Genomic DNA, 21,025 nt, shown 5'->3' on the forward strand with positions numbered 1-21,025 from the left:
AGAGAGAGCATGTTCTCTTTTTTTCTCGTCGAGATCCACGACAGTTTTCTCGACAAAAAACATACACACGACCGTTTTTCTCTGCAGCATTTTTCTTGATGGATTTTGCCGAGGAAAACGGTCGTGTGTACGAGGCCTTAGTGTTATTTTATTATTGCATCTTTGGAGCAGAGACACTCCAAATTCAGCTGCAAGTAGATAGTTTGAAACAATATAATTTGTTTTAATTATTATTATTAATAGGCAAAATTACTGCTAGTATCATGTATGGTCCTTCGGTTATATAAGTATAAGAACTTATATAAGAACTACAAAATGCAAATCATGCTTCCACAGTCTACAATTGATTGCCCCCTTGTGGCACATATTTTGTTAATATGCACATTTGTCCTCCAGAAGTAAATTACAGTAAAAGAGCATGGAATAAACAATATCATTTACTGATTTTATGTTAGTTTATTTTATATTTTATATTAGAACTGTGTTGAAGCAACACAAAAATAGAATGCAAATATAGCCACCATTTGTGCTGATTGTGCTGATGTAGCCTCGAATGCAACTTCAGTGCACCATTTATATATATACGCCTTTAGGGTCCCTGATCAAAAAATTATAAACCTTAAAATATAGTTTTAATAAAATATATAGATAAAATAGATAATTATAAAGGAAGATGAAAACATATCTGGTGGACTTGGATGACAATATCACCTGTACCACACCCCAAATATACAACACTACATCAACCAAAATAAGTGTTTTTTTTTTTTTTTAGGTGCCACAAAACAATTTTAAAATATATAACAATTTTATTAAGGTATTTCATAAAATCACATAAAATCATTCAAAGCATTGTTTTTACGGCATGAGGACCATTATCGCTCTTCATTGACAACTTCATATGTTTTTTTCGACAACTTTCAACAACTTTGGCTTCCTCAGGAGAAATATTGCTGACAAAATATGCAACCCCAAGGGGTAATTCCTATTCACTTAAATAGGGAATTTACACAATGCCCTGCTGCACCAACTGTGTGCCTCCACCAGTAGTCCCTGTGCGGTATTTAGTGACTGAAGGGAAGATAAAGACCATAGGAGAGGTAAAGAAGACCAGAAACAATCTTTTCATGAAGAAAAGCAGACGCAAGAAGGGGACAATCTTCTCTGTGCCAACCATCAAAAAATAAGGTGGTTCCAAAATTAAATGGCTGACACATTGCAGCTGGATATGGGCAGCCTCATGGCCCCCCGGAGCCATGACATTGCCTATATCCAGCTGCAATGTGTCATCCATTTATTTTGCAACAACCTAATTGACCTCATTCTATAAAAAATGTATTGAATAATTTATGTGATTTTATGGAATACCTTAAAGTAGTAGTAAACCACTGCATTAAGGTAAAAAAACACCTGGCAATGACGGCCCCCCAGCCCCCCGTTTTACTTACCTTAGCCCGTCCACCTGCTCTGCATGTCCCCTGGCGTCCTCTTCTCCACTGCTTCTCGGCATTGATTGGATAGATTGATAGCAGCGCAGCCATTGGCTCCCGCTGCTTTCAATCAAATCCAATGATGCGGCCGCCGGGGGCAGGACTGAGACATAAAATAAAGAAAAACTGCGCTAATATAGAAATAGGTGCCAAGCTGCTACATACAAACAAACAAAGCCAGCAAGATGATAAACAAAAAATGTAGCGCTAACAAACTCAAAAATATATAGTACCAAGTAAGGTAACAACTCTCATGGTGTAAGAGCATATATGTAAACCATTGGCATGGATGAAATGCCCCTGTTGAAGGCTTACTGAGCCGAAACGTGTCGGGTACTGCCATTGAGCACCCCACATTGCTACCCTTGAACGTGATCACTTTTATCTTTGTCATATTTATGACTTTTATAAATAAACCTTTTTGGTTTTAATTGACCTGCACTATTGGAGTTCCTTTTTCCATTTTATATCATCCATCCTATGGCTTCTTTGGAGCTTTAGCTACGTCCTCTGCCTGCATCTCCTGATCGATGGTCCAAAGATCGTATTCAGAGCCTGTGGCATTGACGCAATACACCATTCAAGCACTGCTGGTTCCTGTTGTCCATTCCATTGGAGTTTCAGTCCTGCACATGATCTAAGTCCGGTTTTTAGTGGTCCCGGCTTCCAAAGACCACAATGTCTGGCTGACTCTTTGCTGTACAGTAGTAGAGTCCAACACCATCTGGTAAGCGTGTTTTACCCATTTCATACCTTGATGTGATTGTGATCTTCACGGGGTTCTACAGACAACTTGTACACCTGTTGCATCTTAATCACTGGATAGCAGCTCACCTGTTTTCCTGCACCAATCACTCCATTGATGTTCACTCATCTTCAAAATATAGACTTTAATACTTTTTTTGTATATTGAGCACTGTTTGAGCTACTTTCATCCATGCCAATGGTTTACATATATGCTCTTACACCATGAGAGTTGTTACCTTACTTGGTACTATATATTTTTGAGTTTGTTAGCGCTACATTTTTTGTTTATCATCAGGACTGAGACATACACTTTGCATCCATAGACACAGAGTGTATGAGACGGGAGCGCGCCCGCAAGGTAACCCCCTCGAGAGAGAGCTTCCCGAGGGGGTTAGCTTTATCAGGGAGGAGCCGAGAGAGCCGCCGTGGGACCACACAAGTGGAGGATCGGGGCCACGTTGTGCAAAACGAGCTGCACAGTGGAGGTAAGTATGACATGTTTGTTATTTAAAAAAAAATATGTACCTTTACAACCCCTTTAAGAAGGCAACCCTGCAAGGCAACAGCATAATGTGCTAGTATGCATCACATACCATTGCATACTAGCACATTATGCAAGACTTACCTTAAAATGAAGCCCTCCAGCGGTGCGCTGTCACCCCTGACAGGGCTTTCATCTTTACACGGTCTTCCATCCTGTTTGGCGGCCTCCGGCTACATGGGCAGCTGGGGGCGATTATTATTTTACTCCCACGTATGCGAGTGGGAGCGGCTGTTTATGGCATGAGCTCTAAGGGCCAGCACGGTATGCTGAACCTTCAGAGCACATACCCCCACGACGTTACCGGCTGCATGCAGTGTGAATATCTCCTAAACAGTGCAAGTACACTATATAGCGGTGATTGGTGCCTGTAACTTCCCCATGCACTGATCACCCCTGACAGTACAAGTATCGGGTGAAGCATCGGGAGCATTTGCCTGAGTACAAGTAATCGGGCAAATGCTTGGTATCGGTCCCGATACCGATACTAGTATCGGTATCGGGACAACCCTACGAACAATGATATAAATATGCACTGATTACTGTATAAATGTGACTGGCAGGGAAGGGGTTAACACTAGGGGGCGAGGAAGGGGTTAATGTATTCCCTAATTAGTGATTCTTACTGTGGGGGGGGGGTGACTGGGGGAGGTGACCGATGGTTGTCCCTATGTACAAGGGACACAGATCGGTCTCCTCTCCCTGACAGGACGTGGAGCTCTGTGTTTACATACAGAGCTCCACGTCCCTGTCTCCGTGACTGCCGATCGCGGGTGTCTGGCGGACATGGCGGCCGCCAGGCACGCGCATCGGCACCTGACTGACGCGGTGGGCATGCACGCGCGCCCCCCCAGTGGCCTGGAGGCCGTATATAGTCGGCCTCCCGAGCATTCAGAGCCGCAATGTGGCCATAAAAACCCGCCGTGCGGGCGGGAAGAGGTTAAAATGGTTGTAAACCCTTACATATACTTAGTGAAGTCACTGACCTCAGGTGATACATAGAGATGAAACAAATCCTCCTACAAAAGTTGTACCTGTTTATTTGCTGTGTTCTCAAAAGTGCTACATTTTTAAAGCTTACAGAGCTGTCAAAAAGTGGGCGGAGAGCTGAAGTTACACACTGCAGATCTGAGTAAGGAGAGCTCTCAGAGCTGATTAGAGGGAAGAGATGCACCCCCTTCACTCAGCACACAGGAACAGAGCTGAGGTTGATAATCTAGTAGAGCTCCCCCCATAACATTTGATAAGCGTTAGATATTTAGTCAAGAGTGAACAAGCCCTTGGTGCTCTTAATTGAGACAAGTACACACTATAGAGGGATATGCTTTGTTCATATTTCGTGTCTGAGGTTTACAACCACGTTAACCACTTCAATACCGGGCTTTTATACCACTTCCATACCGGGCTCATTCTGGTACTTCTCTCCTACATGTACAAATCATCCTTCTTTTTCTAAAAAATTACTCAGAACCCCCAAACATTATATATGTTTTTTTAGCAGACACCCTAGGGAATAAAATGACGGTCATTGCAACTTTTTATTTTGCACGATATTTGCGCAATAATTTTTCAAACGCCTTTTTTTGAAAAACAAATGGTTTCATTAATTAAAAAATAACAAAACAGTAAAGTTAGCCCAATTTTTTTGTAAAATATGAAAGACGACGTTACGCCGAGTAAATAGATACCTAACATGTCACACTTTAAAATTGCGCACACTAATGGAATGGCGCCAAACTTCGGTACTTAAAAATCTCCATATGCGGCGCTTTGAAAAATGTTACAGGTTACCAGTTTAGAGTTACAGACATATGTGACATTTGTGGTTTGAACGACGTATAGATATGTGATCGGGACTTACGTGTGCGTTCGCTTCTGAGCGCGAGCTACTGGGGACAGGGGCGCTTTAAAAAAATATATTATTATTTTTTTATTTTACTTAATTTTTTTTTTTTTACACTTTAAAAAAAAAATATATCACTTTTATTCCTATTGTAAAGAATGTAAATATCCCTTGTAATATGAATGGTGTATGACAGGTCCTCTTTATGGAGAGATGCAGGGTCAATAAGACCCCACATCTCTACTCCAGGCTGAAAAGCATGAGATCATGAAAAAAAAAAAATCACTGATCTCATGCTTACTAGCCGCAATCGCGGCTTTGTTTACTTCTGGGAAACCCGGGCGTGACGTCATCACATCGCGCATGGGCCTCCGACGGTCTTAGAGATGACTGGTGACCATCTGGTCACCAGTCATCTCTATGTTTGTCTAGTGACAAGACACAGGCGCCGGACGATTCTTTCTCCGGGCCCTCTGTGGCGCGGGAGAGCCCGGAGAAGCACCGGAAGGGCGGCGGGAGGGGGCATGTCCCCTCCCGCTGCCTATAAGAATGATCAACTGGCGGAACTGCCGCTATGATCGTTCTTATGGTGCGCAGAATCGTCGCCAGAAGAGAAGGATATCTGAATGATGCCTCTAGCTGCAGGCATCATTCAGATATCCCCCCATAAATCCCAGGCTGTCATATGACGTCCACCCAGGATGGTAGATCCCATCTGTGGATGTCATATTACTATGGCTGGGTATTGAAGTGGTTAAAGAAGAAAAAGGTTACCAATATAAAATAAGAAATGCAATGATATCACATAACAAGAAGGAGCCATTTTTAACCCTTCAAAGACCCTTTGGATACACCCAGGAGATACCTCTTACTCAACGTGGACCTCTATATAGCCCCGCAGCAAGGTTACATTGTATTTACTGAGTATTCTCTCAGGGGCAAGCCATCCGGTCTTCCTTATCTTTGTATTTCTATTTGTATCATGTGTTTACTATATGATATGATGTGAATTATTAAAATTTGTTTACATTTTAGTCGTGCCTATAAAGTCCATTTTTCTATAAACCTTCAATCCAACATAAGAAGTACAATATACAGTGAACATGCCAAAGTGTCAAAGGTACATAGTCAAGAATACAGCATTTCAATTGAAAATCAATGATAACTTGAAACCCCCTACAAAGTGAAATAACCAAGCATCCAATTTTCCCTGTAGATTACATAGACTGTATTGTCAATAGTTACAACATAGTGGAGGAAAAAAAAAGAAAACAAGTGGAGAGGGAATAGAAAGATCAAGAAAACGAGAAAAGAAAAGGAAGAAAAAAAAAAACATTAAAAAAGAAAAGAAAAAAAAAGCAAACCTAGAGCACTTCCATAGATACTGAAGCCATAGCATATAAAAAACTAAAGTTGAATTTGTATATATTGAGCCCATGGTACCCAGGTTTTTTCAAATTCCTTAGCTGTAAGATTAATGACCCTGGCAATCAGTCCTGTAGACTATGGGGGCCTTAGCTACTGGTTCAATGAGTAAAGCTATTTAACCCCTAGATGCCGACAGTGGACTGGCCCCATATTTGCGTATTTCTCTTTGTGCTGGGAGCACGTTCTGCGGTCTCAGTGGGAACCCCGTACCAACGTTTAGGACCCTGGTTCTTCGATCCCAGGTCACCTGATTGCTGTTAGAAAAAAGAGGATGGAGGACGGAGGATGGAGGACACATATATTTTTCTACTTAAGTTTGTATTTATTTGTATTTTTTGTATTCACTGGCCCAGATTCAAGAAGCACTTGCGCCCGCGCAACCATAGGTTGCGCGGCGCAAGTGCTTACTTGTTTCGGTGTAACGAGTGCTCCTGATTCAGGAACCTCGTTACACCGACTGCAGCCTAAGATATGACAGGCATAAGCCTCCTTATGCCTTCATATCTTTGGCTGCATTCTTGCGTTGGCCGCTAGGGGGCGCGGCCATTGTGATCTGTGTATAGTATGCAAATTGCATACTAACATCGATTCACAAAAGTTGCGCGGGCCCTGCGCACGCAAGGTACGGAGTTTCCGTACGGCGACTTTAGCATAAGGATGCTCCTACTCATAGTAGGCGCAGCCAATGCTAAAGTATAGCCACCCTTCCCGCTCGTGAAATTAGAATTTCACGTCGTTTACGTAAGTGATTCGTGAATGGCGATGGACGCCATTCACGTTCACTTAGAAGCAAATGACGTCCTTGCGACGTCATTTGCCGCAATGCACGTCGGGAAAGTTTCCCGACGGAGCATGCGCTGTTCGCTCGGCGCGGGAGCGCGCCTAATTTAAATGATTCCTGCCCCCGGCGGGATCATTTACATTAGGCGCCCTTACGCAGGGCAAATTAGCATAGCGCCCGCGCAATTTACGGAGCTACTGCTCCGTGAATCGCGGGCAAATATTGCGCGGATCTACCTGAATCTGGGCCACTGTATTTTCATAAATACATGGACGGACACTATATTTTTTACATATTTTTATGTAATGACTATTTATTTGCATTTGTAGTTTATACATCATTATCAATTTTTTCTGATCAACATATCTTTCACTGTCAGTTTTGTTCACACATTATTGATGCATGGTGTTTTTGTTATATCATTTATATAATTTTGGATTATTATCAGAATTTCAAGTATTTCGTTTTTGCGCTGTACCTCACTCTTTTTCTAATCTCTTCCTAATATACGTATCTATATTTTTGGTACTAGCAGCAATTTCACGGTTTTTGGTTTAGCGCAGTGTTTTCTTCCTTTTTTTCACCTGATTGCTGTGGTAACCTCTGATTGGCAGTGATCAGTCACTATGGAGCCTGCCCCCATATTTTCCTTCGCTGTGAATGGAGGAGAGATATTTAATTTAGGTTTCTCTTTGGTGGTATGTTATGGTAGTAGCAAGAAATGTACAACTAACTTTAAAAAATATATATATATTTATTTTTTTACTATTTTGAGCCAGTCTTCCTTTGATAAAAAAAAATAAAAAATAGGAGATATCCATTACCATTTAACACCTAATGAAAGTCCAATTTTTCTTGAAAAAAACACGGTATAATCCACCTGGATGATATGTACAGTTTATCTAACACAGGTCAAAGTTGAAAAATTGTGCTTAGGCATTTAGATTTTTTTTACCCTTAGGCGCAAAGGGGTTAAAGCTGTTGTTGTATACGAAGCTCTGTAGCTTGCCGGAAAAACTGTGATATGTTTGTAATTACTTTCTTGTATTCTCTCCCTGTTAGAGCAGATGTATCAGTGTTTAATGCCTAACGTCTGTGCTGATATCATGCTCAAAGGCTGTCATAGAACAAAGGTACTGGGAGGCCTCATACACACGACCGAATAACTCGACAGAATCCATCAAGAAACTTGGTGGGAGAGCTTTTTTGCCGAGGAAACCAGTCGTGTGTACGTTTTTCATCGAGGAAACTGTCGAGGAACTCGACGAGGAAAAAAGAGAACTCTCTTTTTCCTCGACGGGAGTCTCAATTTCCTCGTCGGGCTGGTTTTCGACGAGAAACTCGAGCATGTGTATGCTAAGAAACCCGCGCATGCTCATAATAAAGTATAAGACGGGAGTAAAAGTAGCATTTGTAATGGAGATAACACATTTTTCACGCTGTAACAGACTGAAAAGTGCAAATCGTCTCCGACCAAACTTTTACTTAACATGCAGTAACATGAGATTAGCAAAAGCAGACCCCAGGGTTGTGCCAGTGGAATCGAACTTTCCCTGCCATTGTATGTGTTGTACGTCACCGCGTTTGAGAACGAGGAGATTTTGTCTTGACGTGTGTACGGAAAGCAACAAGCAAGCCTAACAAGGAACTCGTCGAGGAAAACTATATGTTTTTTTTCCGACGAGTTCCTCGGTCGTGTGTATGAGGCCTCAAGGTTACATGAAAAATCAACTTAGACCCCTTTCACACTGAGGCAGTTTTCAGGAGTTTTAGCACTAGAAATACCGCCTGGATAGTGCCTGAAAACTGCCTCCCATGCTGCCCGAATGTGAAAGCCTGTGGGATGGTGCGCTTGTGGGACGTTAGAAAAAGTCCTGCAAGCAGCATCTTTGGGATGGTTTGGGAGCGCTGTATACAGTGCTCCCAAACCACCTCTGCCCATTGCAATGAATAGGCAGTGCTTCCGAAGTGCCTGAAATGCATTTCACCCTGCTTCAACCTGGAATGAGTGACATTTAGCTCCAACAGGAGTCAGGCCCCCTCCATGAGGACATTATAGCCTAACAATTTGTATAATTGTTTGCTCTGACAGGAAAACAAAACAGCTAAAAAAAAGAGCACATGCAGCTATCCTTATGAGCTGAGACTACATTATTTTAACAAGTTAAGACCCTAAAAACGTTGTGTCAACTTTATGAAAGTTATTAATTTCCTAAGGCTAAGCACACCCCCTGCGACAGAGTAAAGGCCTGGGTAACTCTCAGGTGCCGAACTTCTAATTGTGAGAAGCAGATCAGAGTGTCTTGTATACACCATAATCGTATGTATTGTATCATTAGCTCATGCAGTGGTTTGAGGAAAAAGGGTGGAGCATGATAAATCAAGGCCAATTTACTTTGCCTACTGCGGAGCTCGCGTGTCAACCTGCTAAACCCATAGTGAGAAAAAGTTTACTTTAGCAGTTAAAATAAATAATTACCATCAATTCTCTCCAGGCTTAGGAAACTCAACAACAGAGTTGTTCAGGAACTGTAGATGAGAAATAATGAGGCCCCGAGCCAGGCATTGGATTTCAGACATCAGATGAAGCCTGCCATATAAAAGGAAAATGTTATGGTCTTACTGGTTGGCTTCTATAGTCTAGGCATCCACGAGAGCAGAATACAAGCAATGATGTTGTGACTGATGCATAATTTATTAAAAATTTAAATACCCAAAAACTGACTGCAATGCTTGTCAATATGCAGAGTGCATTTGCAGAAGTAAGAGAAAATAAGGAACAAGGCCAGCAACTTCCGAGGTAGCTCTTTCGGCATGGATCTAAAGTAATTAGGAGATCAATCATTTGGTATTCTCTCAAAATTTACTTTTTAAAGCAGAACTGCAGACAAATGTTAAAGACCACCTTTAACCACTTAAGGACCGCCTCCTGCACATATACATCAGTAGAAGGGCACGGCTGGGCACATGTACGTACAGGTACGCCCTGTACATGTACCCAGCCGTGGGTCGCGGACGTGCGCCCGTGGCACGCTCCCGCAACCCGGCCCGAAGCTCCGTGACCGCGGGACCTGCAGACCCGATCGCCACTGGGGTCCCACGATTGGTCCCTGGAGCTGAAGAACGGGGAGAGCCGCGTGTAAACACGGCTTCCCCGTTCTTCACTGTGGCAGCTGCATCGATTGTGTCATCCCTTTTATAGGGGGACACAATCGATGATGTCACTCCTACAGCCACACCCCCCTACAGTTGTAAACACACATTAGGTGAAACATAACTCCTTCAGCGCCCCCTGTGGTTAACTCCCAAACTGCAACTGTCATTTCCACAGTAAACAATGCATTTTAAATGCATTTTTTGCTGTGAAAATGACAATGGTCTCAAAAATGTGTCAAAATTGTCTGAAGTGTCCGCCATAATGTCACAGTCATGAAAAAAATCGATGATCGCCGCCATTAGTAGTAAAAAAAAAAAGAATTTATAAAAATGCAATAAAACTATCCCGTATTTTGTAAACGCCATAAATTTTGCGCAAACCAACCGATAAACGCTTATTGCAATTTTTTTTTTTACCAAAAACATGTAGAAGAATACGTATCAGCCTAAACTGAGGGAAAAAAAATGTTTTATATATTTTTGGGGATATTTATTATAGCAAAAAGTAAAAAATATATATATTTTTTTTTAAATTGTCGCTCTATTTTTGTTTATAGCGCAAAAAATAAAAACCGCAGAGGTGATCAAATACCACCAAAAGAAAGCTCTATTTGTGGGAAAAAAAGGACATGCGACCACTCAATTGTCAGTTAAGGCGACGCAGTGCCGAATTGCAAAAAGGGGCAAGGTCCTTTAGCTGCATTTTGGTCCGGGTCTTAAGTGGTTAAAAGAGAAGTATGGGGTTTGGGGTTTCTGCAGAATTATACTTACCTAGGTGGATGCTGCATCTGTCCCCCACCGGCTCTAACGCTGCAAACCGAGCAATCAAACACTGCAGATCGCTCAGTTCTCAGAGCTCCCTGAGCAGAAATCTGCTGACTGTCCATCACCGCTCTTTGCTCTGCCCCCTCCTCGCTCACTGGAGCGCTGAGTTGTGGAGGGGGCAGGAGCAGACGGCTATGGCCCTCAGCAGCTCGCTGAGGGGCTAAGCCGGGTGCCGGTCCAGGCATGTGGGTGGATCCCAACTCCAGAATTGTGATCTTGCTCGAGCCTGGACCGGCTCTATGATGTCAGCAGACAGAGGACTTCAGCCCGCTGTCTGCTGAAAACAGGTCACAGGAGAGCAGAATGAACTGCACTTCTGTAATCCAGAAGAGAAGTACAGCCAAATGAGCTTTGGCTGTACTTCTCTATCAGCCTTTATGTCCACCTTCTATATTCCTGCACAACAGGGCTCAGGGTAAGAGCAATACTGTAAGCCAAGCAGTTTCTACTGCATGACAGTAAGAGGAGAAAACACAGGAGTGACCCTATCCATAAACTGCTGCTCCTTCATTTTGCAATCACATGCAGTGGTGGGTTCTTGTCCTGGTTTTAAAGCTTCAAAGTAGAACTATAAGCAAAACATTTTTATTTTTATTTTGGTTAGAGGAAGAGGGAGGGTTATAACCCCTGGTTTTTTTAGCCATCTGTGTCCCATTGCGGAGTTTTTCGTTCACTATCTGTCCCATAGCTAAAACAAGAAGTGAGATGAAATCCCTGCAAATTAACGTCTTCAGCCCCGGACCATTTGGGTGGTCAAAGACCAGGCCACTTTTTGCGATTTGACACTGCGTCGCTTTAACTGACAATTGCGCGGTCGTGCGACGTGGCTCCCAAATAAAATTGATGTCCTTTTTTTCCCACAAATAGAGCTTTCTTTTGGTGGTATTTGATCACCTTTGCGGTTTTTATTTTTTGCGCTACTGACATCATTGATGTTTATAGCTATCTTTAATTGGGCCATTCTTCCAATTGGCGCTTTGCAGGCACCAATAACGCAAAAAATAGCGCCTGCAAAGCACCCTGAAACAGCCACTGCTGTCTATACAGTGTGAAAGCCCAGAGGGCTTTCACACTGGACCGGTGCGCTAGCAGGACAGTAAAAAAAGTCCAGCTCGCAGCATCTATGGTGTGTTTACCGCTCCTCCACCGCTCTGGCCCAATGAAATCAATGGGCACTGCGGCTATACCGCTGGCAAAACGCCTCTGCAGAGGTGCTTTGCGGTGGTTTTAACCCTTTCTCGGCAGCTGGTGGGGGGTAAAAGTGCCCCACTAGCGGCTCAATAGCGCCGCAAAATTGTTAGTAAAGCGCCGCTAAAAATAGAGGCGCTTTACTGCCGACGCACCCTCCGCCCTAGTGTGAAAGGGGACTTTAAGTAGCTAATCGTTAGTCCTAAAGTACGTTCTGACCCCAGGATTATAATACATTCAGCTGTGAAACAGTTAATGCACTTTTTTTCTATACTTTGTCATAGATAGACAAACTTAAGAGCGGAACGTTTGCTGTTCACAGCAATGTTCTTATAAATAATCTTTACCTCATAAAACAGTGTTTTGTCCGGTGGGAGAATTTCAGCTTGTACAGTATTTAGGTCTCTAATAACACTGCAGTGATTTGGTTTGGTTAAAATTCCAGGCATGTCCCTGATACACAATATGTCTCTGACTGAAAATATTTATAAAAATACAAATACCAAGCATGATTACGTTTGAAATATTGAAATCCATTCCTACATAAATCTGCAGTGAACATTTTCTGTTTCAGTACATTTGCTTTACTGACATCTCACCCATAATCTGTATCAAGAATCCTAACAGCAAACAGAAAGTTGAAATGATTCAGCCATGACTGCAATAAAAACAAACAAAAAAAACTTGTGATGGATTCTAGAAACTTCTACCTTCTAAAAAGGTGCTTGTTGATGCTAATAAGTCTACTGACCGGTATTGGAGCTGACAGTTTGGAAAATAAGGTACTTTGGTGTGGTCGAAAGAGAATGATTCAGGATTTGCCTGTTTTATCCTCAAAAGCAGGGGTGTTCAACCCCTCTTATGTGGCCCACGACCTGAAAGCAGCCATGATCAATGGGTTGCTGACCAGCCATCCCTGAGCATCAGAGTGCATGGAACCAATGCCGGCAGAAGAGGAAGCAGAGAGAGAGCAAAAGCCATAGAATACTTCCTTTGTAGTGCCGGCTCCTGTCCCAGGTGGCATGATACCAAGTGCACTTCACCTGGGACCTTTCTAGAAGCCTGGAGAGCAATACCAGCAGAAGCTGGAAAAGGAAAAGGAAAAAGTCAGTGTATTAAACTACACCTACACTGTGCTTTTGTAATGGGCATATTCAGGGCTTTTTTTCAGCGGGAACGCGGGGGAACGCGGTTCCGGCACCTTTTGAACTGACTGTATGTTGCTGGGGTGTGCTGCAGGGTATTGATGCTCACTGCTGTGGATCTATTTTTGCAGGGGGGTTTATTGTTGCTGGTGGGGGAACTATTGTTTCTAGGGGGGTCTTATGTTGCTGGGGGGTCATTTGTTGCTGAAAGCTACAGAGATCTACTGAGATCTACTGTTGGGGGAGGGGTCTATTGTTGATGGCAGCCAGAGAGTCTATTAATGCTTGCTGTACGGAGATCTGTTGATGCTGCCGTGCGTCTATTGTTGCTGGCAGGGAAATTTTGTTGTGTGTGGTCCATTGTTGTTGGGGGAATTTTTGTTGCTGGCTGCAGGGGATCTATTTTACTGCTTTTCTTGATATCATTATCAAATTCCATATAAATTACTTAGCACACAAAATGAAACTTGGTTCTATATTGTCTAAAAGGGGCGGTACTGGGAGGTGGGTAGGGGGCGGAGAAAAGCGGTGACTCGAAAAGGGGGAGTTCCTGCACCTATTGTCTGAGAAAAAAAGCTCTGGGCATATTAGGTTTATTAGGCTGCATTCACACTGATCCACAGGGGCACCGTAATGTACCTGTGGCTGTCCTGTGGGTTAGCTACCCTAAACTATAGACTTCTATTATATCCTGCTGGTGTGGTGCGCTTTCTGAAAGTGCACCACACCTGCAAAATGTAAGTCTATGGCTCAGTGCAGTTAACCCATAGAAGCCACAGGTGCACTGCTCTGCACCCCTGTAAATAGCAGGTAAATAGCAGCGCATCAGTGTTAGAGCTAGTTATAGGAAGCTCAGAACAGTAAGAGCTTGTTTACATTACCAAATCACCTAAGTGGCTCTCGCTCTCAAAAGGTTGAGCACCCCTCTTCAAAAGGCTTTCCATGAAGTGAGTATTGAAATTGAAGTCCGTATTTCATGACTCCAGATCAACTTTCTTTGCAAACATTCTGCAAGTCTGCTGCAATTTCTGGTTCAGTTATGTTGTGCAATAGTCATCCCACCACAGGGGTCACTGTGGCTGAATTTGGAAAAGTGTCAACTAGAACTTGTGCTTCAAGTACTCTGCAAGTGTACAGCATGCCAGTGAAAATGTGCAGCAAGCTAACAAGACTTACAATGCGTGGAAAGTTTTCCCTGGTATCTGGATTACCCAACACACAATTAATTTCTAAGGTAAGAGAAAGCAATCATACTCACAAACAAAAGCGTTAGACAAAAACACAAACTCCTGCGCACGGGTGGATTGTCCAACAGTTAATCAAAATTCTGCATGGAAATTTCCATAGGTGTCAAAACTGGTAACAGTGGCCTTGCTGCCTTTCAGGGACAGGGAGCATCCTAGCAGAGAACAAAAAGAAGAAAAAGAAAGGCGCACCAGCCTAGTATATTACCGTTGACAATTTATTAGATAGATATGATAAAATAAAACTACTCACAAAAGAAATGGTATAAAAGGCTTGTCAACAACAGCATGATGAATACCCCTCGAGTCACACTCTCGGATAGGGGGGAACGGAGGTGTGTCACTGCCGGCTGACGCGTTTCAAGGTAACAGGGACCTCTTCATCAGAGCTCAGCAGTGTTGAGCTCTGATGAAGAGGTCCCTGTTACCTTGAAACGCGTCAGCCGGCAGTGACACACCTCCTTTCCCCCCAATCCGGGAGTGTGACTCGAGGGGTATTCATCATACCGTTGTTGACAAGCCTTTTATACCATTTCTTTTGTGAGTAGTTTTATTTTATCATATCTATCTAATAAATTGTCAACGGTAATATACTAGGCTGGTGCGCCTTTCTTTTTCTTCTTTTTGTTCACAAACAAAAGCATTAAAAGCTCATCACATGTCCCAAGAAAAGTTCCAACCAGAGCCATTGTCTGTGCCCTGGATGGCACCAGATGGCATCTAAAAATTAACTACAAACACTGAACCAATTGAAGGGCTTTGAGGAAGAGGGAATACCCCTGAAATGTGTCAGCATCTGCAGTTCATTTTTGAATGCCATCTGGGGCACAGACAATGGCTGTGGTTGCAACCTCTCCTAGTACATGTGAAGAGCTTTTAATGTTTATTTTTTGTGTGAGTATAATCGCTTTTGCTTTCCTTTTAAATAAATGTGTGTTGGATAATGCACTAGGTTGGTGCACCTTCTTTTGTGTTTCACCACTACCATGAGTTCAAGGTGAATCCTGCAGGTTTGAAAATTCATAGTCCCGGCAAATTTATGTGCAAGTTCAACTGGGTATTTTTTTTTTACTCTAATGCACTGCACAGCCTTCGAACTATATAGTTAGCGGGCATAGAAGTGCCTATAGGGTAGTTGTTTGAATAAACCAGACCATTTGTTATAAATTGGGGGGCATACTGTAGAGCAGCCATAATGTCAGTATAATGGATGCTGCTGTAGAGAAAAGATAGGGTAAGCTGACAAAATATGGAGATATTAGGGTCAGTTAAAAAAGTGTACTATACTTGTAATTGATAGCACTTTGAACAATCAGCCCCTTTGATGCCTTTTTTTGCTCTTATTATTAAGGACTTTTATGTTTTTCATTTATTTTGTGGGTGATTTGAGGTTAGCTGTCACTTTTAGCTTCTGTTATCTGCAAGACTTCCCCTTAACCACTTCTCTACTTTGGGTGTTTTTCAGATTTGGTGTTTACAAGACTAAAACAGTTTTTTTTGCTAGAAAATTACTTAAAACCCACAAACATTATATATATATTTTTTTTCTAACACCCTAGAGAATAAAATGGCAATCATTGCAATACTTTTTGTCACACCATATTTGCGCAGCGGACCTACAAGCGCACTTTTTTTGAAAAAAAAACACTTTTTTTTTTTTTTAGAACAAAAAGAAAGCCTGCAAATTAAAATTGCAGTTTTATTGACAATACTGCCGCACACATCCAGCCAGGCCAAGAAATGACAAAGTAAACAGCAACTTCAGACAGAACAAAAAATTTAAAATCTTTGGCCATATTACTCATCCAAACCCATCTAAAGAACAGCTAAAAATATGCTCAAACAAAACAAAAGAAAAAAATAATAATGTAAAAAGTTACTGGAATGATCAGAATATTTTTCTTATATGGGAATTTTGTCTTATTTATTTAGGTTTTTTTGTAACAACTTTTTAACTTTTTTTGTAAAGATTTCTCCATTTGTTCCCCTTGGAGAAGAAACAGCCCAGTCTTGCTCCACCCCACCCACCACCCCGCCCAGAGAAGAACAAAATACATCAGGATTTCATTGGCAGAAATCTACAGGAGAATTACCGAAAATAAAATAAAGTTACATGTGTAATTTAAAAGCCCCACACCCTGTCAGCCGGATCCCCGGTACAGAAAAAGGACAGCTGTATACCAATATGTACAAAAATATAAAATGTAAATAAAAAATACAAACATAGGACCCCAATCCAAGGGCGTTTTTTTTGTTTCCCATTTTAGAATTTCTATAAAAGGAAAAACAATTTTTTTTTCTTGCTGTTGACCTCAACCCCCACTTTCTTCTTAGGACCGGAGAGGACAGCATGCGACTGCAGCCCACACTGGCAGTGAAGGGGTCGGCCCTCTCAACTTGAAAGGACCTGGGGGCTGCTCTAAAAAGAATGCACCATGGGAACACAATGACCTGTCTCATAGACACAGCCACTTGTGTGGACGGAGTAGGGGGCCATGGGAACCTGCATGAAGGGTGGGACGGATGCATCACTTTAAGTGACCATGTTCTGAGCGCGACAAGGGTGGGGAGGCGGTGGAGAAGTATTATATATAGAATTTATTTTGAGAAAGGGAATATCCCCTCTAGTCGTCGTCATCTGTTTTCTGCTTCTTTACATCAACGTCATCATCCTCATCGTCATCTTCTGCTGCTCTTTTCCCAACAGGTCCATCTGCTTCATCATCTTCATCACCCTCATCTTCATCTCCTTCTCCTTCATCCTCTTCATCTTCCTCATCAACTTCTTCCTCTTCATCATTGTCTGCAGCATCATCTCCATTCTCTTCAGTTTCCGCTTTCCCATTGGCTGGTTTGTCCTTGCCATTTTTTGTTTCTCCTACGACTTCTTTTGCTTTCAAGTCCTGAAGCCAAGATCACATGACAACCAAAAACACTTTTTTTAATTAAAAAATAAGACAGCAATAAATTTGGCCCAATTTTTTTATATATTGTGAAAGATAATGTTACGCCGAGTAAAATGGTACTCAACATGTCACGCTTACAAATTGCGCCCGCTCGTGGCATGGCGTCAAACTTTTACCCTTAAAAATCTCGATAGGCGACGTTTAAAAAATTCTATAGGTTGCATTTTTTGAGTTACAGAGTAGGTCTAGGGCTATAATTATTGCACTCGCTCTAACGATCGCGGCGATACCTCACTTGTGTCGTTTGAACACCGTTTTCATATGCGGGCGCTACTCACGTATGCGTTCGCTTCTGCGCACAAGCTCGTCGGGACGGGGCGCTTTAAATTTTTTTTTTTTCTTATTTATTTTAATTTATTTTATTATTTTTTACACTGGAAAAAAAAAATGATCACTTTTATTCCTATTACAAGGAATGTAAACATCCCTTGTAATAGAAAAAAGCATGACAGGTCCTCTTAAATATGAGATCTGGGGGTCAAAAAGACCTCAGATCTCATATTTAGACTAAAATGCAAAAATAAAATAAAAAATTTGAAACTGTCATTTTTTCAAATGACAAAAAAAAAAAATGTTTCTTTAAGAGGCTGGGCGGGACTGACGTTTTGACGTCACTTCCGCCCAGCCGAGCTATGGGGACAGGCGAAGGAGAATTTTCCTTCAGTCTCGTCCCCAGTCAGCAGCCGAACGCACCCGATCTCCTCCGCCGCTACCGACGGCTCCGGTAAGCGGTGGAGGGCGCGGGAGAGCGGCGGGAGGAGGGGCCCCTCTCCCGCCGCCGATAACGGCGATCTCGCGGTGAATCCGCCGCGGAGACCGCCGTTATCGTTAACAGAACCGCTGACACTAAAGATGGATACCTCGGTTGTGGCAGCTGCTGCCGTTACCGAGATATCCATCTTTAAAGTTAGGCCGTATAAAGACGTACGGCGGTTTGGAAGTGGTTAAAAAGGGGCTCACATGTCATGTTTTTTGTTTTATTTGTTTTTTGTTTTATTGTTTTTTTTATATTGATGGAAGCTATATTTTAGTTTAATTTGTTTGTATGTTGAAAAGGCCTTTTATAGGATAAACCTTTGGGGGTTTCCAGGCACTATATGTGCATTTATTACTTTTTCCTAAAAAGGTGAACTTTTCCTTTACTAGGTTTTTAAACAAAAACTAATTGTAACTGCAGGCACTGTGAAAAAATTAATATTTAAGTTCAAGAGAAACACTGAGATCATGGGCTAGCACAAAGGGACTTTGTAATAAGGTGACAAAAAAACATTAATTAATTTCAAACATATTTTATTTATTTTGCCATTTATATGGCCACGGTGTTATCCACGGGGTATATACTAAATTTTTTAATTAATATAAAGCCATCCTGGCTAAAATGCGCTAAACTAATTAAACGGTGTCCATCCAGACAATGCTGGAAGACTACTCCCCAACTTGGACAACACCATGACTTGACGAAGATAGGGAGGGTGGGTGGGTCCAAAACGGTCAGTGAGACCACTGCTCTCAGCTCCTTTTATTGGCTCCCTTCGCGTGGGCTTTACACCCCCCAATTTCGTCCAATCCGCTACTAGCCCTTGCCTACCAATCCCATGGATGTTGCTGCCCAGGGAAACTGCGGCAAACAATAGCAACCTGCAAAAATAGAAAACAGGGAAAGAGATCTGTAGGCCCCTTTGAGCTATCCCATGAGGGCCCAGCATATTGCTATGACCTTTCATTCTCAGCAGCTGAGCTTGGGTGCTTACATAGGACATTACAAGGAGGTAGAAAAACACATTAACCTCCCTGGCGGTATGATTCTGTCTGGAATTACGTACCAAAAGCGGTACAATTATTTTGCAAGGAAATTTGGCGTTTTATACTGTAGGCCTGTAATTTTTAGGAATAACTCACTTAAATCTGACCAAGCAAGAGTCTTGTAGGCATCCCGGGTATGATTTTTTTTTTAAAACAAAATTATAAATTATAATATAATAAATAATTATAAATAATTATAACAAATAATAATATAATTATAATAAAAATTATTCAATAATGTAATCAACTCAAAATCACTGAAATGTGCTCAGTTGCAGAATTGTCGCTGTCATTATTTTTTTTTTTATGACGAATTTCCCCACAAATCGCTATCGCACATTTCTGCAAGTGATTATAATTTATTATTGCTGTTTTCTAGCTGATCTAAAACCATTTTTGACATAAAGGGACACTTTTGGACAATCTACAGTTTTTAGGCAGAAATGAAATTTTTTATTTTTATAAAAGTACATGTAGGGTACTGGGCAGACCACTAGGGACAAGGGGGGTGTGTATTTTTTACATACAGTACTGTAATCTATAAGATTACAGTATACTGTATGTAAAGTGTTTGTTTACTTTTTTGAATTTGGCGCCGATCTCCGCTCCCGTGCGTCGTAACATCGCAGGGAACGGAGATCGGCGGCACACGGGGAGACTGTGAATCGAGCGAGGAGGTCCCACTCGCTCACACAGCGGGGAGGCATCGCAGGATCCAGGGACAAGGTAAGTAACTTGCCTGTGGATCCAGCGAAAGGTAAGCCGCGCCGCTGCACACTCTGCACGTCCAGCCCGAGCGTGACTCGGGGTTACCGATCCTAGCATAAAAAATCAACCCCGAGTCACGCTCGGGTTTACCGTCAGGGAGGTTAAGGAACAATTTAATGAAAAGCAGAGTCATTAATTAGTGGATGTGCGTGAATAATTTTTGGAGAAAAGGGATATTGTTTCGTGTCTGTCTTCTAATTATGGGGTACAACAAAGTACTCTAACCAAAGTTGAAATACCAAGGTAAATATGAACTTCAAAGTCACCTGTTACATGGCTTCCTCTAGCTTCTGTGGTTCAGAAGGGCTTTAAATGAATATGTCAGCCAGGCAGCTAGTTTTTCCATAAGGTAATACTGACATTCTTCACTAATAGAAAATGCCAGTGTCTGCTTGTAGAGATGACCTAATACAGTAAATGCAAAAGGTTTCCTAACAAACATACCGGTATATGGATTTTATCTTAGATTCAAACTGCTTTTCATCTCGGAAAAGGAATCCTAGCACTAAAGTGTAACAATGAACTGATCTTATTCCCCATCATTCCCAAGAATATATTTACTCATGGCCACCTTCTGCGAAATGAAAATCACCCCCTTCCCTGGAGTACGATATCAATTTTAAATAACCAACAGAGACAGAGAGAAAGAAGACAAGTCTGATGTGACGGAGGGACGTGTAACCAGCTTACCACTTTTCCTCTCACGAACACAGTTGGAGATAGATGTGAGTTCCATGACAACACCAAGGTAAATGGAGATATCATGGAAATGGAGGATGTCTGCTGAAAAAGACATACCACACTGAAGGTTGAAGGACAAAGGACAAGAACATTTGCTTCTCAAAGATTGCTTTTAAACAAAGTAGTGAACATGAATCTGGTCAGTGGCAGCTGGTGCTCAAAAGTTTTGAGGGGTGCAAACAAACGAAAAAAAAAAAAAACAATTGCAGCCTCACTGTGCCCATCAAACGCAGCTACTGTGCCCATCAATTGCTGCCACTGTACCCATCAAATGCAGCCACTGTGCCCATCAATTGTCACCACTGTGCAATCAAATGCAGCCACTGTGCTTATCAATTGTCACCACTGTGCCATCAATT

The 21,025-nt window shown here is 42.1% G+C and overlaps 2 protein-coding genes across 4 annotated transcripts in view; one reads left to right on the top strand and one right to left on the bottom strand.

Moving 5' to 3' along the window:
- KCNIP4 (potassium voltage-gated channel interacting protein 4) overlaps nt 1–21,025 on the top strand; it is an 894,954-nt gene that overhangs the window by 774,585 nt on the left and 99,344 nt on the right. The gene's annotated exons all lie outside the window — the stretch shown is intronic.
- Nucleotides 16,062–17,303, bottom strand: LOC120924314 (prothymosin alpha-like; the record flags this gene model as incomplete). The annotated part of the gene is made up of 1 exon (XM_040335195.1): nt 16,062–17,303. A coding segment is annotated over one exon (291 nt), but the record flags the coding sequence as incomplete, so codon positions are not given.

This window comes from Rana temporaria, chromosome 1 (genome assembly GCF_905171775.1).
Source record: "Rana temporaria chromosome 1, aRanTem1.1, whole genome shotgun sequence".
NCBI classification, from domain to species: Eukaryota; Metazoa; Chordata; class Amphibia; order Anura; family Ranidae; genus Rana; species Rana temporaria.